We start from the raw sequence: 19,216 nt of genomic DNA on the forward strand, positions 1-19,216 counted from the left end.
TGGCCTCTCCCCGCTCCCCCCCCACCCCGCCCGCCACCGCCAGTGCAGACAGAACAAGCACAGAGCTTGTTTTCCCACGAACCGTTCCACTATACTCAGTAGAAAAGGAGAGGAGGGAGAAAATGCAGCCTCTTTGATAGGCTGTGATATGAGCTCCAGCGTAACCCAACAGCTGTGATCTTTACAAGGCCTGCTTCTGTGCTGGGAGGGCAGCGAGGCTGAGGACGCTCACGCTGCCAGCCAACGCGGCCCTCTGACCAGCCGTCCTTCGGCTTAATCAGCTGCGCCTTTCCCCCTCCCCTTCCTCCCTGCTGCCTTGCAAAGAGGACTTGCCAGAGAATGCTTTCTTTTCAACGAGTGACTGTGCTGTGAACTCGAGGGCTCCATCCCCATCCAGCCCTGTCCATGGTGGCCGAGCACCCTCCCCGGAGAAAGGAAGCCCTCAAGATGAGGTGCAGGTGGGGGTCCAAGTGAGAGATGGGGGAGCCGTCACGAGGCTTCTTCCACGAGACCCCGACCCCGAGAGCCCCACGATAAGGTTCCTGGTTCCTTCTGGTCCCCTCTTGCCTCTGACACAGGCCTGGCAGCCTCTCCAGTTCAGCCAAGGCCCAGAGTCCCTAATATGTACCCAAGCTAAGCCTGCCCTCCCCTCCCCCAGTGCCCCGGCTTTGCGTGAGAGCCCTGTGTTGGGGGGCGGGCGAGTGAGGAATTGATTGGCCGCTGAGGTGGGTGGTGGGGCTAGGAAGCCCCTGGACTTGTTTTGAATTGCAGGGTGGGAGGGGGGCACAGTGGCTCAAGAGAAGAAGCTCTCTTTCATGCCCTAATTGGGAATTTCCACTTTGCTGTCCTTGTCCGTTCCTTGGCAGGGGGTCAAACGGCCTCTGCGGCTAGGGCAGCGCACACCACAGATCCTTGCCGACCCCAGCTCCGCCCCCCTCGGTCTCTGTATCCACCGGGCCTCTGGAGTTCATTTGCATCGGGGGCACCCCCTTTCCCCTGTCCCTGCGTGCCACCTTACCTGCCAGGGGGCATCAGTTGGGTCCCCAAAAGCCCATTGTGCTGATGCTAATGAAAGATGAATTGAGTGAAGTGGCAAGACCCAGATCCCTGTTCAAATGGCATTTGAGAAAAGCAGCTTCGCTTCTGGCCCCCAGCCTGTGGAGAGAGCTGCTGAGAGGCCCGCTCGGCTGTCTTCCTCTCGCCCCTTTAATGGATTGCGTTCATTTGCTCAGAATAAAAACAAATCGCTGTGACAAACACGCACCAACCTAAGTCTGTCTGTGGAAACAGGCCCTGATCCCCCTCCCCAGAATGCAGGCGGATTTGGGTCTTTCGTCACTTGTAGCCGTGTTGATTGGGGTCCCCAGCTGAGGGGAAGGAGACAGAACATTGAACAGGGCTGGAGGGTTGCTTCGAGGAATTTCTTACTTCCCTCTCAGAAGAAGCTTCTCTTCCTGTCAGCTTTAAGTCAGTCTGCCCAGTTCCTTGTGTGAATCTTCTGGAGCCTTCCCCAGTCATTCTTCTCCAGGGGCCAAGGTGCTTTTGTTGAGACGCAGGACAGCAAAGGGAGTGAGTGGCAGAAGCTGCTTTGCACACCCAGCTCTTGGCTCTGATCTCCGAATTGGGACAACGCTGAGGACCTGTGAATGGCAGGGCGGCCCCATCTGACATGCCAGAGAAGATTGCCTGCAAGAAAGCCCTGCCCTCAAACGTGAAAAGGTGTCCCTGGGAGGTACAAAGTGCAGGCAGCCCAGAGAACCCAGCCTGGCCCATGTCCATTGTCCCCTAATGCATGGCAAAGTGCCAGCATCCCAGCACCTCATAGAACCATCCGTGACCCAGGGGTGGCAGGGAGGGCTGGGGACAGCCAGTGGCTTTGCTCTGTCTCCTGCAGGCAGTCCCCCTGCTGTCCCTGTAGAGCCCACTGTCATACACACTGGTGCTCCCTGCAAGAACGGATGTATTTTCTTCTGGAATATGGAAACCACATGCGATAAGCCTTGCTAGGCCAGGCTGGGATTAACTAGGTGCAGCCAGGGGGGAGGGGGGGAGGAGAGGAAGTGCTGGCCAGAGGGAGCCCCGTGCAGCGTGCTCTGGAAGTCTGGGGAGCTTTAGAGGGAAGTGGCCCCATGTTTCAAGGGTCCTCCTGGATCCCTTGTGGGCGGAGGGCTGCTGATGGAAGCAGGGGCTGGAAGGAGCCCAGGGATCCACTCGCTTCGAGCAGGGCTCGTGGGAGGTTAGGGGTCACAGGTGAACTGGGCACGGGGAGGCCAGGTGACCCACAGAGCCAGCCGTTTGCCCCCACGTCCAGGAGCATCTGTGGTGGGGGGAGGACTCGGGAGCCATCCTGCACCTGCCGCATGGGAGGCCTTAAAAGGCCTCCAAAGACTCATCACATGGGTGGTGGCACCTGCGGGGCCCTTTCCAGCCTCCAGTTAAAAGCACTTTCTTTGTAGTCTATACACCTGAGAAGCCTCAGCTCCCCAGCCCTGTTGCCAGGGGCTGAGAGCTTGACAGTGAATTTCTTTCTGAAGCTCTAGAGGTTATGGAATCTGCAGTTGTCTCTGGACCTGTTTATACTTTACCTAAGGATGCCAGGAAACTAGCAAAGCTTTGACCTTGGTAAGTCAGACAGCTTGGTTAATGAGCAAGTAGCTGCTGGAATCGTAATGTAGCAACTTAAAATATCGGCAGGTTTGGAATTGGCCCCTAGAGGTCACTTCCATCCTCCTGCCTCCTTGGAGTTGGGCTGCATCCGAGCCAGGAGAGATAAGTGGGCGTCCTTAGCTTAAAAGTGCTTTTAAACTCCTGGAACAGCAGTTGCAGAAATGTATCCTGTTTGTCCATCGTAGAACGTGGTTCTCAGGAAGCTCTTTATTTCATCCTTTTAACCCAACCTTTTCACCATGGGTGCCCTGGGAGGCCCCTGTGTGGTCCTCCCCCCTCTCTCCCCACAAGGGTATTCTTTTAGCAGGTGGCCACAAAGATCACAGACACACGCGTACCCACTTCCCACCGCCACCCCCATCGTCAGAAAAATAACACAGAAGGGTTTCCATCACATGCGGTTTGTGAAAGGCCATCAGACCAGCTGCCCCTTCCACATAGAAGGAGAGTTCCCGTCTCTGAGCACGTGTGATGGTGACACCTTGCAGGGGCCCTGGCCTGGGGGGACCTTGGCGCTGAATTCAGCCTCAGACGGTGAGCACAAGCCCACGTGAAGTAGCGTACAGCCCGTGGGGAAGGGTGCTTTGTAACCCGGGCTGTAAGGGCCCACCGAAGAGGCTCTTGGGACCTAAAGTGGATAATGGAACTCTCTTTACAAGTATGCAGCCTCAGCTCCCAGGAGAGCATGGGCTTTGGGTCTGTTGCTGTCATCCTAAAATCTTTCAGTGTCTCTGTAGCACCAGCGCATTTGCCCCCAGCTCCCTCACCCCACGTCTTAGGACATCTCCATGGGGGTGCTGTGTACCATCTAGAGATCCCAGAGCTGAGGTTCTTGGTTGTCTTCCAGACTGGGTGCTGGAGGCCATTTGGGAAAACTGCCCAGTTTCCAGTCTGGACTTGCTTTTCCTCAGCCTCATTGGAAAGAAGCTATGTTCTCTTGTGGCGCCTCCCTTTTGCCCGGAGTCATTGACCCACAGAAAATCCCCACCAAGACCCGTCCTGATGTGGCCTCCTTCTCATCGTCCTCTCCCGGGGCTCTCCTCCTACCGCCTGTCACCTCTCAGAAGTGAAACACCGAGTAAATCTGCGGATCCTTCCCTGTCTTCCTTCTAGGCCCCGGGCCCTCCAGACTTCTGCCCGGCCATTATCCTGGCCCATTTCTGGTCTATATTTAGATTACATAATCTCATTGGAACTGCCTGGCACTTGGACAGTGACTGTCTTTCTTGGTCTAAATCTCTGTTTTGACCCTTGCTCGAGAGGACAAGTTTCCCCCTCCATACCCAGATCATTTGTTTTTCCTTCTGGTTTATCACAGTTGCTCACATCACCCACATTGGCCTCTCTCTCTCTCTGGAGCTGAGCTGAGATGGATTTCAAGTGCAGTCCTGAGTCATCTCTCATTTTTCTCTAGTCCTCTGTCGAGCATCCCGTGCTGTCTGTTTCGAGCCTTGCCTCTCCCTCTTTCCTTTCAGAAGCTGCTTTCCTAAGCATGAAGTTTTGCATCTCTTTCTCCGTTTCCACCGGCCGCACCCCCTGCCCGGGCTGCGGTCACAGTCACGCGCCCCAGTGCCAGCTCTCACATGTGACCAGTTTCCCGAACATGGGGCCATCTGAGCCTCCTTGTTTTGCTCCCCCAGAGAGCTGCTGCTTTAGCCTAATAATGGCGCTCGTGTCTCCACTTCACTCTCAGCCTTGTCATCGGTAAACTCGTGGCCTCCTGTGTCCCCAGAAGTTCTGACTTGTTTTCTGTGCCATTTTGCCATCTCTTTGGCAAAACCCTCTCTCTTTCTTAACCACGTAAGCTTAACACTTTTTGCTTCAGTGCCCCAGATCTATCTTTTCCTTCTCCTGATCAGGCCACCATGGCAGCCTTTCCTCCCTCCATGCCTCAATTTCCACAATGCCTTTTTTGAATCTAAATTTTATATTAACAACATACTATATAAAAGTACACAAATCATAAGTGTACTACAGTTTGGTTAGCTTTCACTAATTATCTACATCCGTGTAACGAGCACTCAGATCAAGAAGTAAAGGGCTTCCCTGGGGCGCAGTGGTTGGGAGTCCGCCTGCCGATGCAGGGGACGCGGGTTCGTGCCCCGGTCCGGGAAGATCCCACATGCTGCGGAGCGGCTGGGCCCGTGAGCCATGGCCGCTGGGCCTGCGCATCCGGAGCCTGTGCTCCGCAATGGGAGAGGTCACAACAGTGAGAGGCCCGCGTACCGCAAAAAAAAAAAAAAAAAAAAAAAAAAAAGAGCATTTCTAGCGCCCAAAGTTCCCTTTCATGTTTCTTCCCAGTTACTACCCCTACCCTCCTCCCCAAGGTAGCCATTGGCCTGAATTCTAACGCTGTACATTCGTTTACCTGGGTTTTTGTTTTGATTTTGGGTTTTGGGGGTTTTTTTTGTTAACCTGGTTTTTTGAACTTCATATAAATGGAATCATGTAGTTTGTGCTCTTTTACAAACTGTAAACTTTCTTTTGACCCACCTCGTGTTTGTGAGGTTCACTTGTGTCCCAGGTAGCAGTAGTTCACATTTCTGTCAAGTCCCCCACTGTGTGAAGATGCCGTGGCTCATTTACACATTCTGCTAGTGATGGGCATTTGGGTTATTTTCAGTTTGGCACTATTGTGAATAATGCTGCCATGAGCATCCCTTCACATGTCTTCTGGTGAACATACATGTACGTTTCTCTCAGATAATACCTAGGGGTTGCTGGATCAGGGACCATATATGTGTTTAGCTTTGATAGATATTGTCTGAGCTGCACCAATTTCCACTCCCATCCATGGTGTGAGAGTTCCCGTTGCTCACATCCTCACCAACACTTGATATCATCCGTCTTTGATTTTAGCCTTTCCTGTAGGTGTATGGTGGTATCACCTGTTGTTTTAATTTGCATTTCCCTGAAGACTAACAAAGTCAAAGAACTTCTCATCACTTTTTGCCTTTTGGGTATCCTCTTTTGCAATGAGCCTGTTCCAGTCATTTCCGCATTGGGTTTTTGGTGCCTTTCTTATTGATTTGTGGAAGTTCTTTATATATTCTGGATACAAGTCTTTCTCCAATGTGTGTACTGTAATTATCTCCTCCTACCCTGTGGCATGCCTTATCACCCTTTTAAAAGTGTCTCTTGTTGAACAGAAGTTCTTTATTTTTAATGTAGTCCAGGTGACCAGTTTTTCTTCTCAGCATGTTTTATGGTTTGTGCTGCTTTTTCAGGGGATTAGGAGCTCATGAAACTACCCATAAAGCTGCCTGTTTCTGGTAAGCACTCCTAGTGAGCTGAACACTGAGTACAATCCGCCTAAAAAGGTATTATATCTTCACTCTGGACGGGGTCTTGGAGGCCACCTAGTCCAGCCTACTTATGCAAAGATTCCCACTCCCTCTCCATCCCCCCACCCAGCTAAATCCCAGGGGCTCCTGGTGCAGCCAGGCCAGTGGAGGTCTGCAGCCTGGAGTTGGGAACCGCTTATCTAACTATGGTGGTCAGCAGGAGGTGGGAACCCAGGTCAAAGGCACCAGTACGAGCAAGGGGGCTTGACCGGCCCATGTAGCCAGACCAAGGCGGAGGGCTGCAAGGCCCAGGAACCCAGCGTCTTCCTGTGGTGCCGTCCATCTTCTTGGCCTCTGTTTGAGGTCAGCCTCACTGCTTTGGTCTCTTCCAGTGGCGGAGATGAGGTCGCCACATCACATGGCCATCATGCCCCAGCTGTCTGTGCTCCGGAGGAGCTCTGGTTGGTTCCCATGGGGTCACGTGTCCCCTGTGGTAGGGGAGGCGGTGGCAGGGTGCTGCAAGCAGCAGCCCTGACAGAACCCCAAGTGGAGTGGGGAGCGGCAGCTCTTCAGAGGAAAGGGGCTCCCACGGGGCAGCTTTCCTGAGCAGTTTTCTCGTGTGAAAAATGGGGACGCTCACCATCGTGATCTACTGATCCTCGGGAGGTTAAATGATGTTACAAAACAGTACTCAGAAGAGTGTCTTGCACCTGGTAACTGTACAGGAGGTGTCCCGGTAGCGACTGTGACAGTCGTTGTGAAGAGAAGCATCCACCCTCTCTCTGCGCATGTCAGAGTCAGGGAGCCCGCGGGCGGGTGGGCTGGCGGTCCCAGAGCCGACCTGGCCCCCGTTCACCCCCTTCCCAGGCCCTTGCCGCTCGCTGCCTCAGGCTCAGCTCCTGGAAAGCAGATGTTCTGGGGTTGACTGTCACTTTCTCTTGTTTTCTAGGGAAGAGTAAGAGAGAAAGCCATTGAGCAAACTAAGACTTGCCCCCAGGTGTCCCCCCTTCCTCTGCCCTTCACCCCCCTCACCGCCCCCCACCGAGACCCCCACCCTGTTGAAAGCTGCCCAGTCTGGACTCTTGAGCACGTGTGACAGAAAACCAGTTCTCACAGTTCTGTTGAAAAAAATGAAGGTGCTGTGTAGCCAGGGACCAGGATTGGCAACTCTGCAGCTAGCACCCTCCTGGCGTCCTCAGGCCTCCGTCTCACCTGCTCGCCTCCACAGCAGGCTCTCCTCCCTCTTCTGTCAGCCCCGTGCCCCGCAGGCCGTCTGTCCCGTGACAGGACAGCCACCGCAGCTCTCAGCTCACTCCTCACCGTTAGCAGCCAGCCTTCAGCCGCGGGGCTGGCCTTGAGTCTCACTGGACCCGTCACTGTGCCGTGACTGCTCAGGACGGGATTGTGTGCCCACCCTCCCGCGCAGGAGGAGGAGACATTGTTCGTGGGAAACTGGATCTGGAACCAGAATCCCAGGCTGTGGACACCAGGGAGGCAGACGCAACCAGCGCCCGCCCTGTGGTCAGGTTCAGTGCTGCCCGAAAAGGGGTGCGAAGCAGGCCCCACTGAGGGCCCACCATGGCGGCAGTGGAAGGAGAGACACTCCCTCTCCACTCTCCCAGCAGCCAGATTCTCCAGGAAGGAGGGCAGGGGGAGGGTGGAGCTGTGTGTGTGCCCCAGTGACCTTCCCAGAGACCACCACAGAGGCAGGTGGGGAGCAGGGTGGCCTCTGAGGAATTAGGCCTCCAGCTGACCCCTTCTCTAGGGCTTCCTTCCATTTGCAACACTGCACCTTGCCAGAGACTAGAAGTTGTCTGCTGTGTCATTGTGTGTGGAGCTGGGGGTTAGACTCAGACCCAGCCCCTCCCAGGACAGCCACTCGTGCCTACGCGTGTGCTCCCAGAATGGTAGCCCCAGGCCATGATTGAAGAGAGACCAGGAGAGTCTCGGTCTGGAGTTTAAGCTCAGTTCAGAGTGACCAGAAGGGACCTTAAGGGTCAGCTGAGGTCTTTCACACAGGAGGGAACCGAGGCTCTGATTTTCCCAGTAAATATTTCCCTCGCGCTGCCCCGTGCCCCGCCTGGGCTAGGCGGACGCAGGACCAGCCACCACAGTCCACACGCGGGGCACTCAGGTGTAGCAGGAGCACGGGGTGGGGGTGGTGGGGGCAAGGAAGAGCTCAGGCTAACCCAGACGGGGGACAGGGGTCAAAGGTTCACTCCCCCTGGTTCATTCCGTGGCTGTTCCTGGAGCACCCGCGGTGTGCCAGGCCCCACGCCAGCCCTGGGCACACACATAACCGAGAGCCGGTTCCTGCCTTCACCGAGGTGGCAGTCCGGTGGCATAGGCAGACAGATGACAAGTGACTAAGAAATGTGTGCCCTGGTGTTGTGATTCCTGCTCTGGAGGAACTGCAGGGGCGGGGGTGTCCTCAGGTTCGGGCCTGTGGGCCGGGGGGTGCCCGTAGCTTCAGCAGAACTAAGAAGCTGTGACCTGGATCTGATGTTTTCTCAGAGCATAAAGGTGCCCTAGTTTTCCCTCTCCTCAGGCTCAGCTGAAGCTACGCCAAGAATTGGCTGTTAAAGGCTGCCTGAGATGTGGTTTGGAGCCAAAAATCTATAGAGCCAGTGCATTTGTGACCTTGTTGAAAATGCTTACTGAGGAAAATCGGGGTGTGGGGGGTAGGATTTGGGAGTTATGTTGTTGTGGTTTTTTTCCTTTTTTAAAAAAAAAAAAGAAGAATCAGTTTGGCCGTCCTCACCTGCATCCCTTTCCCTCTCTGCACAGCCCCTCCTGGGTTGCCTGACTCTTCCAGCCCCATGGCACTCATCCCTCCCGTTTGTCCACACCTCCCCCATCCCCAATCCCTCTCCATCCCCTGTGCTTCAGGAATGAAAAATACCAAGTGGGTAAAATTAAGGAGCCTGGGTATAGCCCTGGAAATTAGGCCACAGCTGTCAGGCCAGGCAAGAGTCCTCGTCTCTGAATCGGAACTGCCGGGAGCAAGCGCTCGGCCCCTTCCCTGTGAGGATGGATAAAAAACCCCAGCTCCCCACCCCCCCGACCCGGGAAGGGGCTGCTGCCTGCTGGCCTCAGGAGGGCCAGGGAATGCTGTTTGTCACTGAGCAGACCTGTCCCAGTGCCCACCCGCTGGGGCACCGCAGTGGGCAGAGCTCATCCCTGCCCTCCAAGGGATGGTCCCAAACTCGAGTAGCGATGATGCTCTGTGGGAGGGGTGGGGTCGAGGAGCTCCTGGCCCTGATGGAGGGGTCTGAGGAAGCTTCTGGAAAGAGATGCTGTCTACCTGAGCCATGAAACATAAGGAACTGCTGGGGGTGAGGGTGGGAGGAAAAGGTGCTTCTGATGTAGGAAGAATCTGCTCAGAAGCCCAGGCGCCAGGGCCCGGGCAGCCCCAGGGAGCTGGGAGTGTGGCTGGGACCAGGCCCAGGCAGCCCTGACGTATTCCCAGCGAGCCACTGAAGGGCCTGCGCAGGCTCAGAAAACTCTCTCCACCTGCCCTGGGCCTGCACAAGTCCTGAGAGACACCCCCGACACGTGGCCACCCTGGAGTCCTTGGGATGGCACTGAGCCAGGGGGACTGCAGGGCCTCATGAGGCTACACCTGAGGCAGCTGGTCCCAGAGCCCCGTGCCCTGAACTCCAGCGAATGGCAAGGAAGTGGGGCCCAAGGCTCACGGTGGCGGGCACACTTGATCGCCGTCCACAGCTGTGCCGTTAGCCTCCTCCAGCACCGAAGGCTGGTTGAGGAGAGGCTCAGGAAGCTTGCCTGACAGGGCTCCGGCTGCTGCATCACTTTAGAAGGTTCCGTGATGCTGGGACCGGCAGTGTGAGCAGATAATCTGGACTAAGTTTAAAACCTTCTGGAGGCTCCAGACATCCCTGCCCTGCTTTCAGCCAGTTAATTCCAGGTGCCTGTGAATTCAGCCAGCTGGCCTCAGCTGCTCCCAGAGAGCAGTCAGCTTTTCCCTTCCTCCCACGTGAGCTGGTCCCCTTCCTGACAGACGAGGCCTGCCTCCTCTGAGCCCTCTCCTGAACGGGACCCCTGCCCACCTCTGCCGGTAGCCCCTGGCCCTAACAGTTGGCAGGTTCCTGGAAGTTACCTCACTTCCTTCCTGCCCTTGAAGCCTGAGCAGCTGCCCCAGTCCAATTCCTTCTGCCTCTCCCGGCCCCCCCAGTAGCGTGGTAATTGGTTTCTCAGATCTTCAGCTGTGCACCCCATCTGTGAGTATTTCCCGGTCCCGACCCTCTGCAGGAAGACCTGTGATCTTACTGCTGTGGAGACCCCACGGGGAGGGGGCCATGGAGAAGGGACTGTGCCTCCCTTTCTGCACCCCTCCCGTTCCTCTGCCCCACTCCCACCAGTGAAGCCTGAAGTAGCACCAGCACCACCACCTTCTGCCCCCAGCCCCACCGCACAGCCCAAGGTCACACTCCCCCCAGGATGGGGTGCTGGGCCTGGTGTGACGGAGCAGCAGCTGCCCGGTGATATCTGTCCCCAGCTCAGCTCCCGAGATGAGTATCTGTAATTACAGCTCTTGGAAGGTCACAGCTTTCGATTCATTTTTGTGGTGTTTGGGAAAAAGTTCAAACGTCCCTATACATGTTTAGTCTTCCCGAGCCAGCTAGGGGTTTTCTGGGAGAGAAAAGACAGCCATCAAAGATGTGCCCACAGGCCAAGCATAATGGCTGTGGAGAGTGGGGGGCCTGGGCTGGGGGAGGAGAGGCGGATAGACCTGGACAGGCGTGAGCGCCCTCGGGGCTGGGGAGGGTGGAGGGTGGCACGGAGCCGCAGCGCTGGCTCACCCACAGCTGAGCCGCCGCTCGAGGGCCACGAGCGGCCTCGGTGGCGGCCACCTCCCTGAGATGTCATCATCTGAGTCCTGCAGCGGTGGTCCCCGCCTGCCGTCTGCCCAGTTCGTCCCTGTTCCTCAGCCTCGACTTGGCCCTGACCTTCCCCTCAGAAAGGGCATCTATAAAGGCAGCCCCCAGACCCTCTGTACTTAAAAGTGGAAGAAGGTGGTCGCATAAGACAAAAGCGATTAAAGTAGCAGCCCAGAAGGGAGGCCTCCCCGTGCGAAGCTGTGATCTCTCAGATCTCACCCTGCCTGGCTGCAGCGCACCCGTCATCCCCAGGCCCTCTGTGCGAGGCGGCTTTCTGGCTCTGATGGAAGATGGGGGCTTCATCTCCATTGATGAGACTTTGCTGTTCTGCTGCGATTCTATTTCAGGAGAAGCCTCCCCTGTAGCAGGCACTCATGTCTCAGAGCGGAGCCAGGCCTTTTCTCCCGAAAGGAGTATTATGCTAATCACTCCTTGCAAACAGGCAGACTTTGTAGGAGGTTTGCCTGGTTTTAGATGAAGCCTACGCCTTTGAAGCAAAGAGCCACCGTAGCTAAAAATATCATTTCCCGGCTGTTGATCCTCTCATTTGTAAGATGCTTGTTTCCATTGTCAGATCTCCCCTGCTCTGTCTCTGAGATCTCCATGAGGGAGTCCAAGATGATCCCCAGATGTGTAGGTTTCTAAATGGTTTCTGTATTGTTTAAAAAGAAATTTTAATCCACGTAAGATAAAAATTGAAATAATGCAGAAGAATGTACTGCAAAATGTAGAAGACCTTCCCCACCCCTTCCTCCCCCAGACGTAGCCTCTACTTTCATTTTCATGTATCTTCTTCCCAAACTTGTCTTTGCGTTTATAAATGTATAAGTCTGTTTGGTTGTGGTTAAGGCTGAGGTTTTCCGGCAGAGGATTCCAGACTCAGAATTGCTCTGCAGCTTGCTCTGTTTTCACTCACTCACACGTCACCCGTCGTTCGGCAGGCGAATCTCTGTCAGGATCCCAAGCTCATTGGGACGCTGCCCTCTAACCTCTAGGCCGAAGCAGAATGGCTCAGGGTCACTCTCCCTTATCAAGGCCTCCACATCAGCGTTAAACTCCAACGCCCGTTTTCTGTGTGCGGCGTCCAGACTCTGCTTCAGGGGCAGTGGGTGGTGTGGTGATGGGGTGCTGGTGTTTCCCCGGCAGGCCCCTTGCCTGGCACAGCTCTGCTGGGGGTCAGAGGGTGGCCTGTTCTGTAACCAAGACCTGGGACTCCTCAGGCACCTGCAGGACACTGTCACATCTGGAGCCCTTTTCATTCTCGTGCGTTTAATCCGATAAAGATTTCCCGGGCTGGAAAGGGACATTCGGATGAAAAGCCTATTTCATGCGTCTTAAATTTCCCTGAAAATGACTGATTACAAAAGGAGTTTTTTCAGTCTCCTGACAGGATGGAGGAGGGTACCAGTAAGAGAAACCCCCCTTCCGTTTGGCCACGAAGAACTAAAGGAGTCCCCTCCACACTCTCTTTGTCCATCCCTTCTGCTGTTGACCCTTCTGTCCTCCCAGCCCTTTCACTCTGATCTCTTCACATTGTCCAAGAGACTCAGCAGTGAGGCTGCTGTGATATTTGCTCTTTGTTACCAGCAGTAGGTATTAGTGTTTCACTTCCCGTTCTGTTTTCTGACGTTTATCTCAGTGCCCTTTAAGTGGGCACTTGTAAAGAGCTACAGAAAACAATGTCAGTTCATAAAATTCCATAAAACTCCCAGACTAAAGATTTGAAGGCCAGAAAAGCACTAATCAGCCTAGCTCCTTAATCGGAGACTGTTATCTCCTGTGGAAGCCAAATGTAGCCAGGAAGGCGGGAGAGGCACATGCCAGAGGGGGCTAGAGCTGAGCTTCCTCCCCCAGGGCCTCTGAGGCTGGGAGAGGAGATGCCGCCCCGCCCGAGGAGAGGGTGGTGGTGCAGTCCTGGGCAGGCGGAAGTCTGGCCGGAGAATTCATCTGTTCCGCCCTTTGGACAGCTCGAGTCCGGGCTGTGCACAAAGGGCTTAGGACCCTAAGGTGGAGACAAGGCAGAAATGCAGGGAAAAACAGGACCCCGGCTCTGGGGAGGTGAGCGTGTGGTTGGGAGAAGGAAAGCAACGGGCCCTTCACCAGAGCTCTGAGGCAGAGCCCAGGCTCTGTAGCCCTTTGCGGCCGCTGGTGAAACCTCCCCATTTCCACACGGAGAGTGGCATCGCCGGGCTTGCAGCAGTGGCAGTTTGGGGACAGTGGTTCTCGGTCCTGACTGTGAAGCCTGTTAGGAATACAAACCGCCCCCTTCCTGGAGTATCCCAAACGGTCTTCGGGTAACTCCAGTGTAAGCCAGGTTCAGGGGTCTCTCAGTAAGCGGCTCTTTCTGGCGTGGAGGGCTCTCCTGGTTCTGGAGGGTCATTGTGAGACCTTCTGGGTGGGCAGGTACACTGGTGGAGCAAGAGATGGGCACTGAGACGGCCACCAGAGCAAACTGGCAACCCCTAGTGGGCACTCTTCAAGGCACAGTAAATCCCTTGGAGGAGTCACCACCAGAATGTGAGATAGAAGTGGATCTCTGTGATCACCCGGCAGGACCCACACCACGAGGACAGCCCATGTGCGTGAAGAATTTGAGGAGGGGGACATTCTGGCTTTGGTGCAGTGACCACGTGACCACTGGGCTTCTGGGCCCAAGTCGCGTGCATGGCTTTAAGGGTAGAGGGGCAGAGTTATGGGAGCTCAGGCCTCGGCGTCTGGGCTCAACTCTGACTAAGGTGGAAGGGAGGAGGTGCTCACCATCTGTAAGCGTTTGTGGTCGTATAAGCAGCAGCAGGGAGTGATCCCTTGGCCTGGAACGAAGGACTAGTTTGGGAATAATGGGATGAAGTAAAGGAAATTGTGAACAAAGCAGCTTGGTAACAGGAAGACTGTTGGGGCAATCCCCAGAGCCCTTCCCAGGGATGATGGGGCAGCCCCAGCCGGGCTCCCCGGGCTCCTGGCACTTCGGTTACTTGCCTGCCTCATTTCTCAGAAGGTCACCCCCTTAGTTTGAAGGGGGAAATGTCAGAGATTCAGGGGTGCCTTTCCCTTACCTGTCCCAAGACAGACCCTCTACCTCAAGGGACCCTGATTATGGTCACATGTCATGGGGTGAAGAGGTGTCTGTGCCCTGGGCATTCGTCGCAGGGAGTTGGAGCCCTCAGGTGGAAAGAGGGGCTGGCCCGGGAGGGAGAGGTCTGTCCTTCTGCAGGTGACACACCGCGTGGGACTGTCTGGCAGTATGAAACTTGAACTCTGGGTCAGGGACTTGACTCCACCACTGCTCTGGCTATGTGGCTTGGATTTCTTCCTCTGTCCCATGAGCGCTTGATCTCTGAGGGCCTCCGTGAGCCTGGCTGGAAGCTGTCAGGGGCGTAGGTGGCAGGCAGGTCTGGGGCCTGGAAACAGTTTACCAGGCTGGCTGTGCGTTGGCATCGAGGCAGCTCGAAGCCTCTTCCCAGGCCGGGCCACCTCGGTGGGAGCCTGAGTGTATTCTGGGGAGGAAATCCCTCCTGGAAGGCCAGGAGCTCAGAGGACTTCAAAGAGGAGACAAGTTCCATCCGGTTCTCTAAGGGTCCACCCAGGGCACTCCCAGGCGTGCGGGGCTCAGGGTGCTGTTTCCCTGGCTGTCTCAGCCTGGATTCAGAGCGCTGCCGGGAGTCATTGTACTAAAACCCCCGCCTCGCCCTGGAGCTCAGGCAGCAGCAGGCCTGGGAACCGGCTGATGGAGTCATCCCCATGGGTGACTCGCCCCCCGCAGGCTCCCAGACTCTGCCTCCTGTCTCACCCCTTGGAGACAGGCCACCACTGCAGCAGAACAGCCCAAGTATAGGTGCAGATCACCACTGTCCCGACCAGGTGTGGCCAAGTGTGGTCAGTGCCCTCCACCCCCAGAGGTAGCCCCAGGGTGAGGGTGGGGTAGAAGGAGCTGGATTTCCGATACACTGCCCCAGAGCCTCAGGAAGGTCCTGGAGAAACTTGGGCCCTGGTCCATCAGAAGGCCTAGTGATATCTGTAGCCAAGGTGCCCTCCTTCTCCCCAAAAAACCATCCGTCTTCCAGAAAAAGCACTTCCAAGCCCCTGTGCAAGCTGGGCCCTGGATACCGCGAGCTGGGTGTATGGCGAGGCAGCAGCTCTTGGGTGCCCAGGTGGGCGGACCAGATGGGGACCTTGGCAAGGCTCTGGGCTTTGCCCTCATCCTCTGTAAAAGAGGATGGCTAAAATGACGCCTGTCCCGTGTTAAATGGGTTTAAGGTACAGGATGTGCCTAACATGGAGAAAACGCTCACAGATGTCAGTTATGTGGGCCAACGCTGAGGAAACGGTGATTCAGCTTGAAGGGAATCCCTGTGACCGGAGAGGCAAGAGCCCAGCCTCTCTCAAGGGCTTGTTGGAGTTGATGTCGTGGAGACAACAGGATTTCCTTTGGTGGCCCACCCCTTTGTTTTCATTTGCCCTGAGGGCTCGAAAGATGAAATACTCTGAAGCCATGGGCTTCGCTACCCAGGGTTTGAGGCTTGGAGGCCTGGAGAGGTGACCCCCCCAGGGGTCTTCCCAGAGCCTCCAGCATGGGTCCCACCCCTGCCATCTGACCTGCCTCCAGCCATGCTCAGGGCAAGCTCCATGTGGGACAGGCCCGGAGGGGGCCGGAGAGGCACCTGTGAGTGGACAGTGGGGCCAGGCTTGACCAGGTTGCTTAAGAACACATGGGAAATGAGGCCCCGTGGGTCAGCCGGGCGTGCGCAGAAGCTGGCTCCTGTCCTGGGGAGTGGGCAGGAAGGGCCACCGGACCACCCTGGGCAGTGGAGGAAGCCTTGATCCCTAGAGCAAACCCCAAGCCTGGAGAGGGGGGCTGTCTCGCACAGGGGGGCTAAGGCCCCGGCTGCCTCTACAAGACCCTTTGGTTTTCCAGGCCGCTCCTGCCCAAAGGAGGCCTCCCCTGAAGGTCTCCGGATGAGCCCAGGTCAGGTGTCTGTGGTCCCCCAGAGTCTGGCCGTGCCGCTCTTGAACAATCAGACGGAGAGCTAAGTGGACAAGAGACCCTCTGCTTCGTCTTCTGCCTCTTCCCCATCATGCTGCGGCCCTCGCTCCATCCCCTTTGCACCAGTTCCCAGCAAGACCCAGAAAAACAAGTCCTCATGCCCCCTCCGCCCACCCCTACCCCCCGAAAAAAAAAAAAAAACTTATAAGTGTATCAGACACATCGACTGCATTAAACACGATGAATTTTTTAGGCATGAGTTAGCAGGGTTACCATGGCTGCCTCTGCCCTGAGGGGCACACTGCCGAGGATTGATTGAAATAAATAAAACAGATTTACAATTTTCATACTTGGGAAGCAGAGAGCTGGAAAGGAAGAGAAGCAGGGGAGCTGTTGGGGGAGGATACAGTGAAACTCTGGAGCTTTCTGAACTTCCGGAGGGGAGGCCACTTCCTCCTCCCCTATTCTCATGTTATAGGACACGAAAGCTGCTCTCTCTTTAAATTTCTAAAGGATCCCAGCTGTTGGGCAGGGACAAGGCAGGGAGGGCCCTTTCCGGTGGGAATGGCTCTGGGCCCCTGTGTTCTCTGTACTTGACATTAGGCTGCACTTCAGAGTTATGGCTGTGAGGCTCCAGGTGTCTCCCAGGAAAGCCTGTGTCCCATTGGCCTTGGTCTGCTGAGGGGACGTGGACACCAGCTAGCGGCCAAAGGAGAGAGGAAGTGAGGGCCTGGCCCTCCATGCACAGTGTTGGCCTGGTCAGGACACGCATGGCAGGGGATGGAGACGAAGGAAGGAGACTCAGGCTAGAGGGAGAAGGTGGGCCCTCTGGGGAATGATCCGGCCCTGCTCTCCAGGATGCCTAGACGAGAGGCGCCTGAAGTGTGGTGTGCACCTTTTCTCACCTGCCGTGCATGCAGCCCAGGCAGGGGGAGGGCAGGTCTCAGAGCCACTGGGCAGGTCTTGGCTTCCACACTGAGACTTGGCCTTGCCCAACCTGGTACAGGTCCCTAGAAAAGAAGTGGCGTGTGGTCCCTTTCCCACGCCAGCACAGAGCAGAGGACAGCACCAGGCTCCCTGGTGGCCCAGTGGGGCTGGCCTCTGCCCGTGCCTTCACCCATGAGGCAGCTTCCTCACGCCCAGCCTGGACCACATGGCCTCGGGGCACAACCGGCCCTCTCCAAGCCTCCTGCAAGGCAGCTGATGTCTTCCTCCCATCCACTTTGGCCCACATGTCACCTGAAGCAGGGGCCGTGGGTGGGCACCAGGCTGGGGACAGGAGAGCACCTCCCACCATGGCCACCACCGAGGCCAGTGGGTCTGGTGGATGCTTGGCCAATGTTTGTGGTTGAAGGGACAGTGACACGAAGCTCACACCAGCCCAGCAAGTGTGGTGTGGCCACTTTCAGGCAGGCACTGCCCCAGAGTGCCTTCCTCGGCCCCAGCAAGTGTCTTGGCCTTTTGAGGCCGCCCCAAAGAAGGCCTCTCTGTGCATTAGGGAAAGTGGCAGTGCCCCTCTTGCGTCCCGGGGGCTTCAGAGCTGACCGAAGGCAGATTGCTCCTCTGAGAGCTCCTGGTATGTGACAGAGGGACCAAAGAGAGCTGTTCCCTCCCCAGCATGAACCCAGACCCAGAGCACAGGAACAGCTGTCCAGGCAGCACCAGGTGGCTGGAGGAGGGTGAGGCAGAGCCCCGTCCGCGGGGCCTCACGGCCACACACCACGGGCCACCTTGAGGCCCACGCATATGGACCCCGGTCCTAAGGTGAGCCTCTAGGTTGTGCCCCCCCAGACCCCATCCAGGTTCACTCCCACCCCACCTCTGCCTTGTCCCCAAGTATTTTCCAAGCCATTGTCTCATGATGAATAGCACTTTAATATGGGTATTAAAAAATATGGGCAAATGTTTAATGCTTGCAAGCTGTGTTTCATTATTGATGCTCTGCTTGAGAGCCCAGCAGGCAGCTCAAGCCAGGCGGGGGCTCAACAGAGAAGTGATGACGCAGCAGCCCTGCAAGGCAGCCATCTGCCAGGCCCCCCCGGGCGGGGACAGCCCCCGTGCCCGCTCACAACAGGCACCTAGGAGGCAAAGTGGGGAAAGGAACTTGGCCTCTGGGTCAGCATCCACCCTTCCTCGTCCCCTGGGCAGCTGTGTGACTAGGCCTCTCTGCCTGAGGATACAGGATGCCGCAGGAGGAGCCCGGGGCCGGGCGCAGGGAGACTGAGGCCGCCTGTGTGGGTCGTGTCACAAACTCAGGGCTGAGTGAAAAGTGGGCCCCTTTCCTTCCTCCCCCACCTTCCTGATGCAGGAGGAAGAATCCGGCTCAGGTGTCCAGAGCTCGCAAGGTACAGCCCAGCCCACCGACCCAGACTTGCCTTCCCCTAAAATGCCCAGATGGTGCCCTGAGCCTGGTGAGCACGTGCAGACGTGAGCCTCTGACCTTTCTATCACCCCCGAACTGCCCCAAGTGGACTCATGTAACACCCTCTGCACGGTGCCCGGCGTGTGCTTAGGGCTCCCTGGGAGCTAATACCTTATTATTCCTGCCTCCTGGAAGCCTCATGACCCAGCAGTCTGGAGGCATCTTCCTTTTCTGCAGTCTACAGTGACCTTGGGATGAGACAGCAAAGACCGGGTGAGGTGACAGGTGACCCCCACCGCCACTCCCCTCCACTTCCTGCCCCTACCGGTCTGCAGGGCTGGAGCCCCCTTCGATGGAGCCCTATGAGCCGCTGCCGCAGGCCTCCAGGCTCTGTCCAGCAGCCTCCTGGGGCGGGAGAGACAACCCCCCTGAAGCAGGGGTAGCTGTGGACATCCAGAGCACAGCGCGCAGGGCATGAAGGCTAGATGCCGCTTGTGCCGCCGCTGCCGCTCCTCCATGGTCCCTCTTCCCGGCTCCTCCCCGGCCCTCCCCTCCCCTGGTGGTTTAATTAGCGGTGCTCAGGGGGAGACCCCTTGGTGTGATGTCTTGTGGCTGACCCTTCAGGCTGTCCTGGCGGCTTGGGCGTCTCCTGAGGTCTCCCTGGACCGGGCAGCCAGGTCCTGGGTGATAGGCTGAAAATGTACCGTCAGGGCAGCTGCTCTCTGCATACCAGGCTGGCACAGCATGCCGGGGCATGCCCAGGAGCAGCTAAGGGATGTGCTGGAATGGGGCAGAGGAACGTCTCCGGGGCTGCTCATGAAACCTTGGGTGGAGATCAGCGCAGCTCCTCCATGCGGTAATGTGCAAAAGTGATTCTTGGTATGAGGGACATGAGGGTCACAGGCAAGGCCCTGCCCTTTGCAGCTCATGTTCTGGTGGGAGAGACAGCAGGGGACCCAGTAAACGAGTCCATCAACCAGATGACTCAGGTGATGAGAAACGCTTAGAAAGAAACAGGACT

The 19,216-nt window shown here is 56.6% G+C and overlaps 1 protein-coding gene across 3 annotated transcripts in view; it reads left to right on the forward strand.

Moving 5' to 3' along the window:
- Nucleotides 1–19,216, forward strand: part of VAC14 (VAC14 component of PIKFYVE complex) — a 97,890-nt gene that overhangs the window by 65,206 nt on the left and 13,468 nt on the right. Inside the window, exon 15 of one of the 3 annotated variants that reach the window (XM_032611797.1) lies at nt 5,895–5,939. The exons of 1 other annotated variant lie outside the window; for it this stretch is intronic. In XM_032611797.1, the coding sequence (XP_032467688.1) occupies nt 5,895–5,939 (45 nt within the window). Of the gene's footprint in view, nt 1–5,894; nt 5,940–18,141; nt 18,179–19,216 lie in introns of all 3 variants that reach the window. One more of the 3 variants, XM_032611799.1, reaches the window with a different exon arrangement.

The sequence above is a fragment of the Phocoena sinus genome, chromosome 19 (genome assembly GCF_008692025.1).
Source record: "Phocoena sinus isolate mPhoSin1 chromosome 19, mPhoSin1.pri, whole genome shotgun sequence".
NCBI classification, from domain to species: Eukaryota; Metazoa; Chordata; class Mammalia; order Artiodactyla; family Phocoenidae; genus Phocoena; species Phocoena sinus.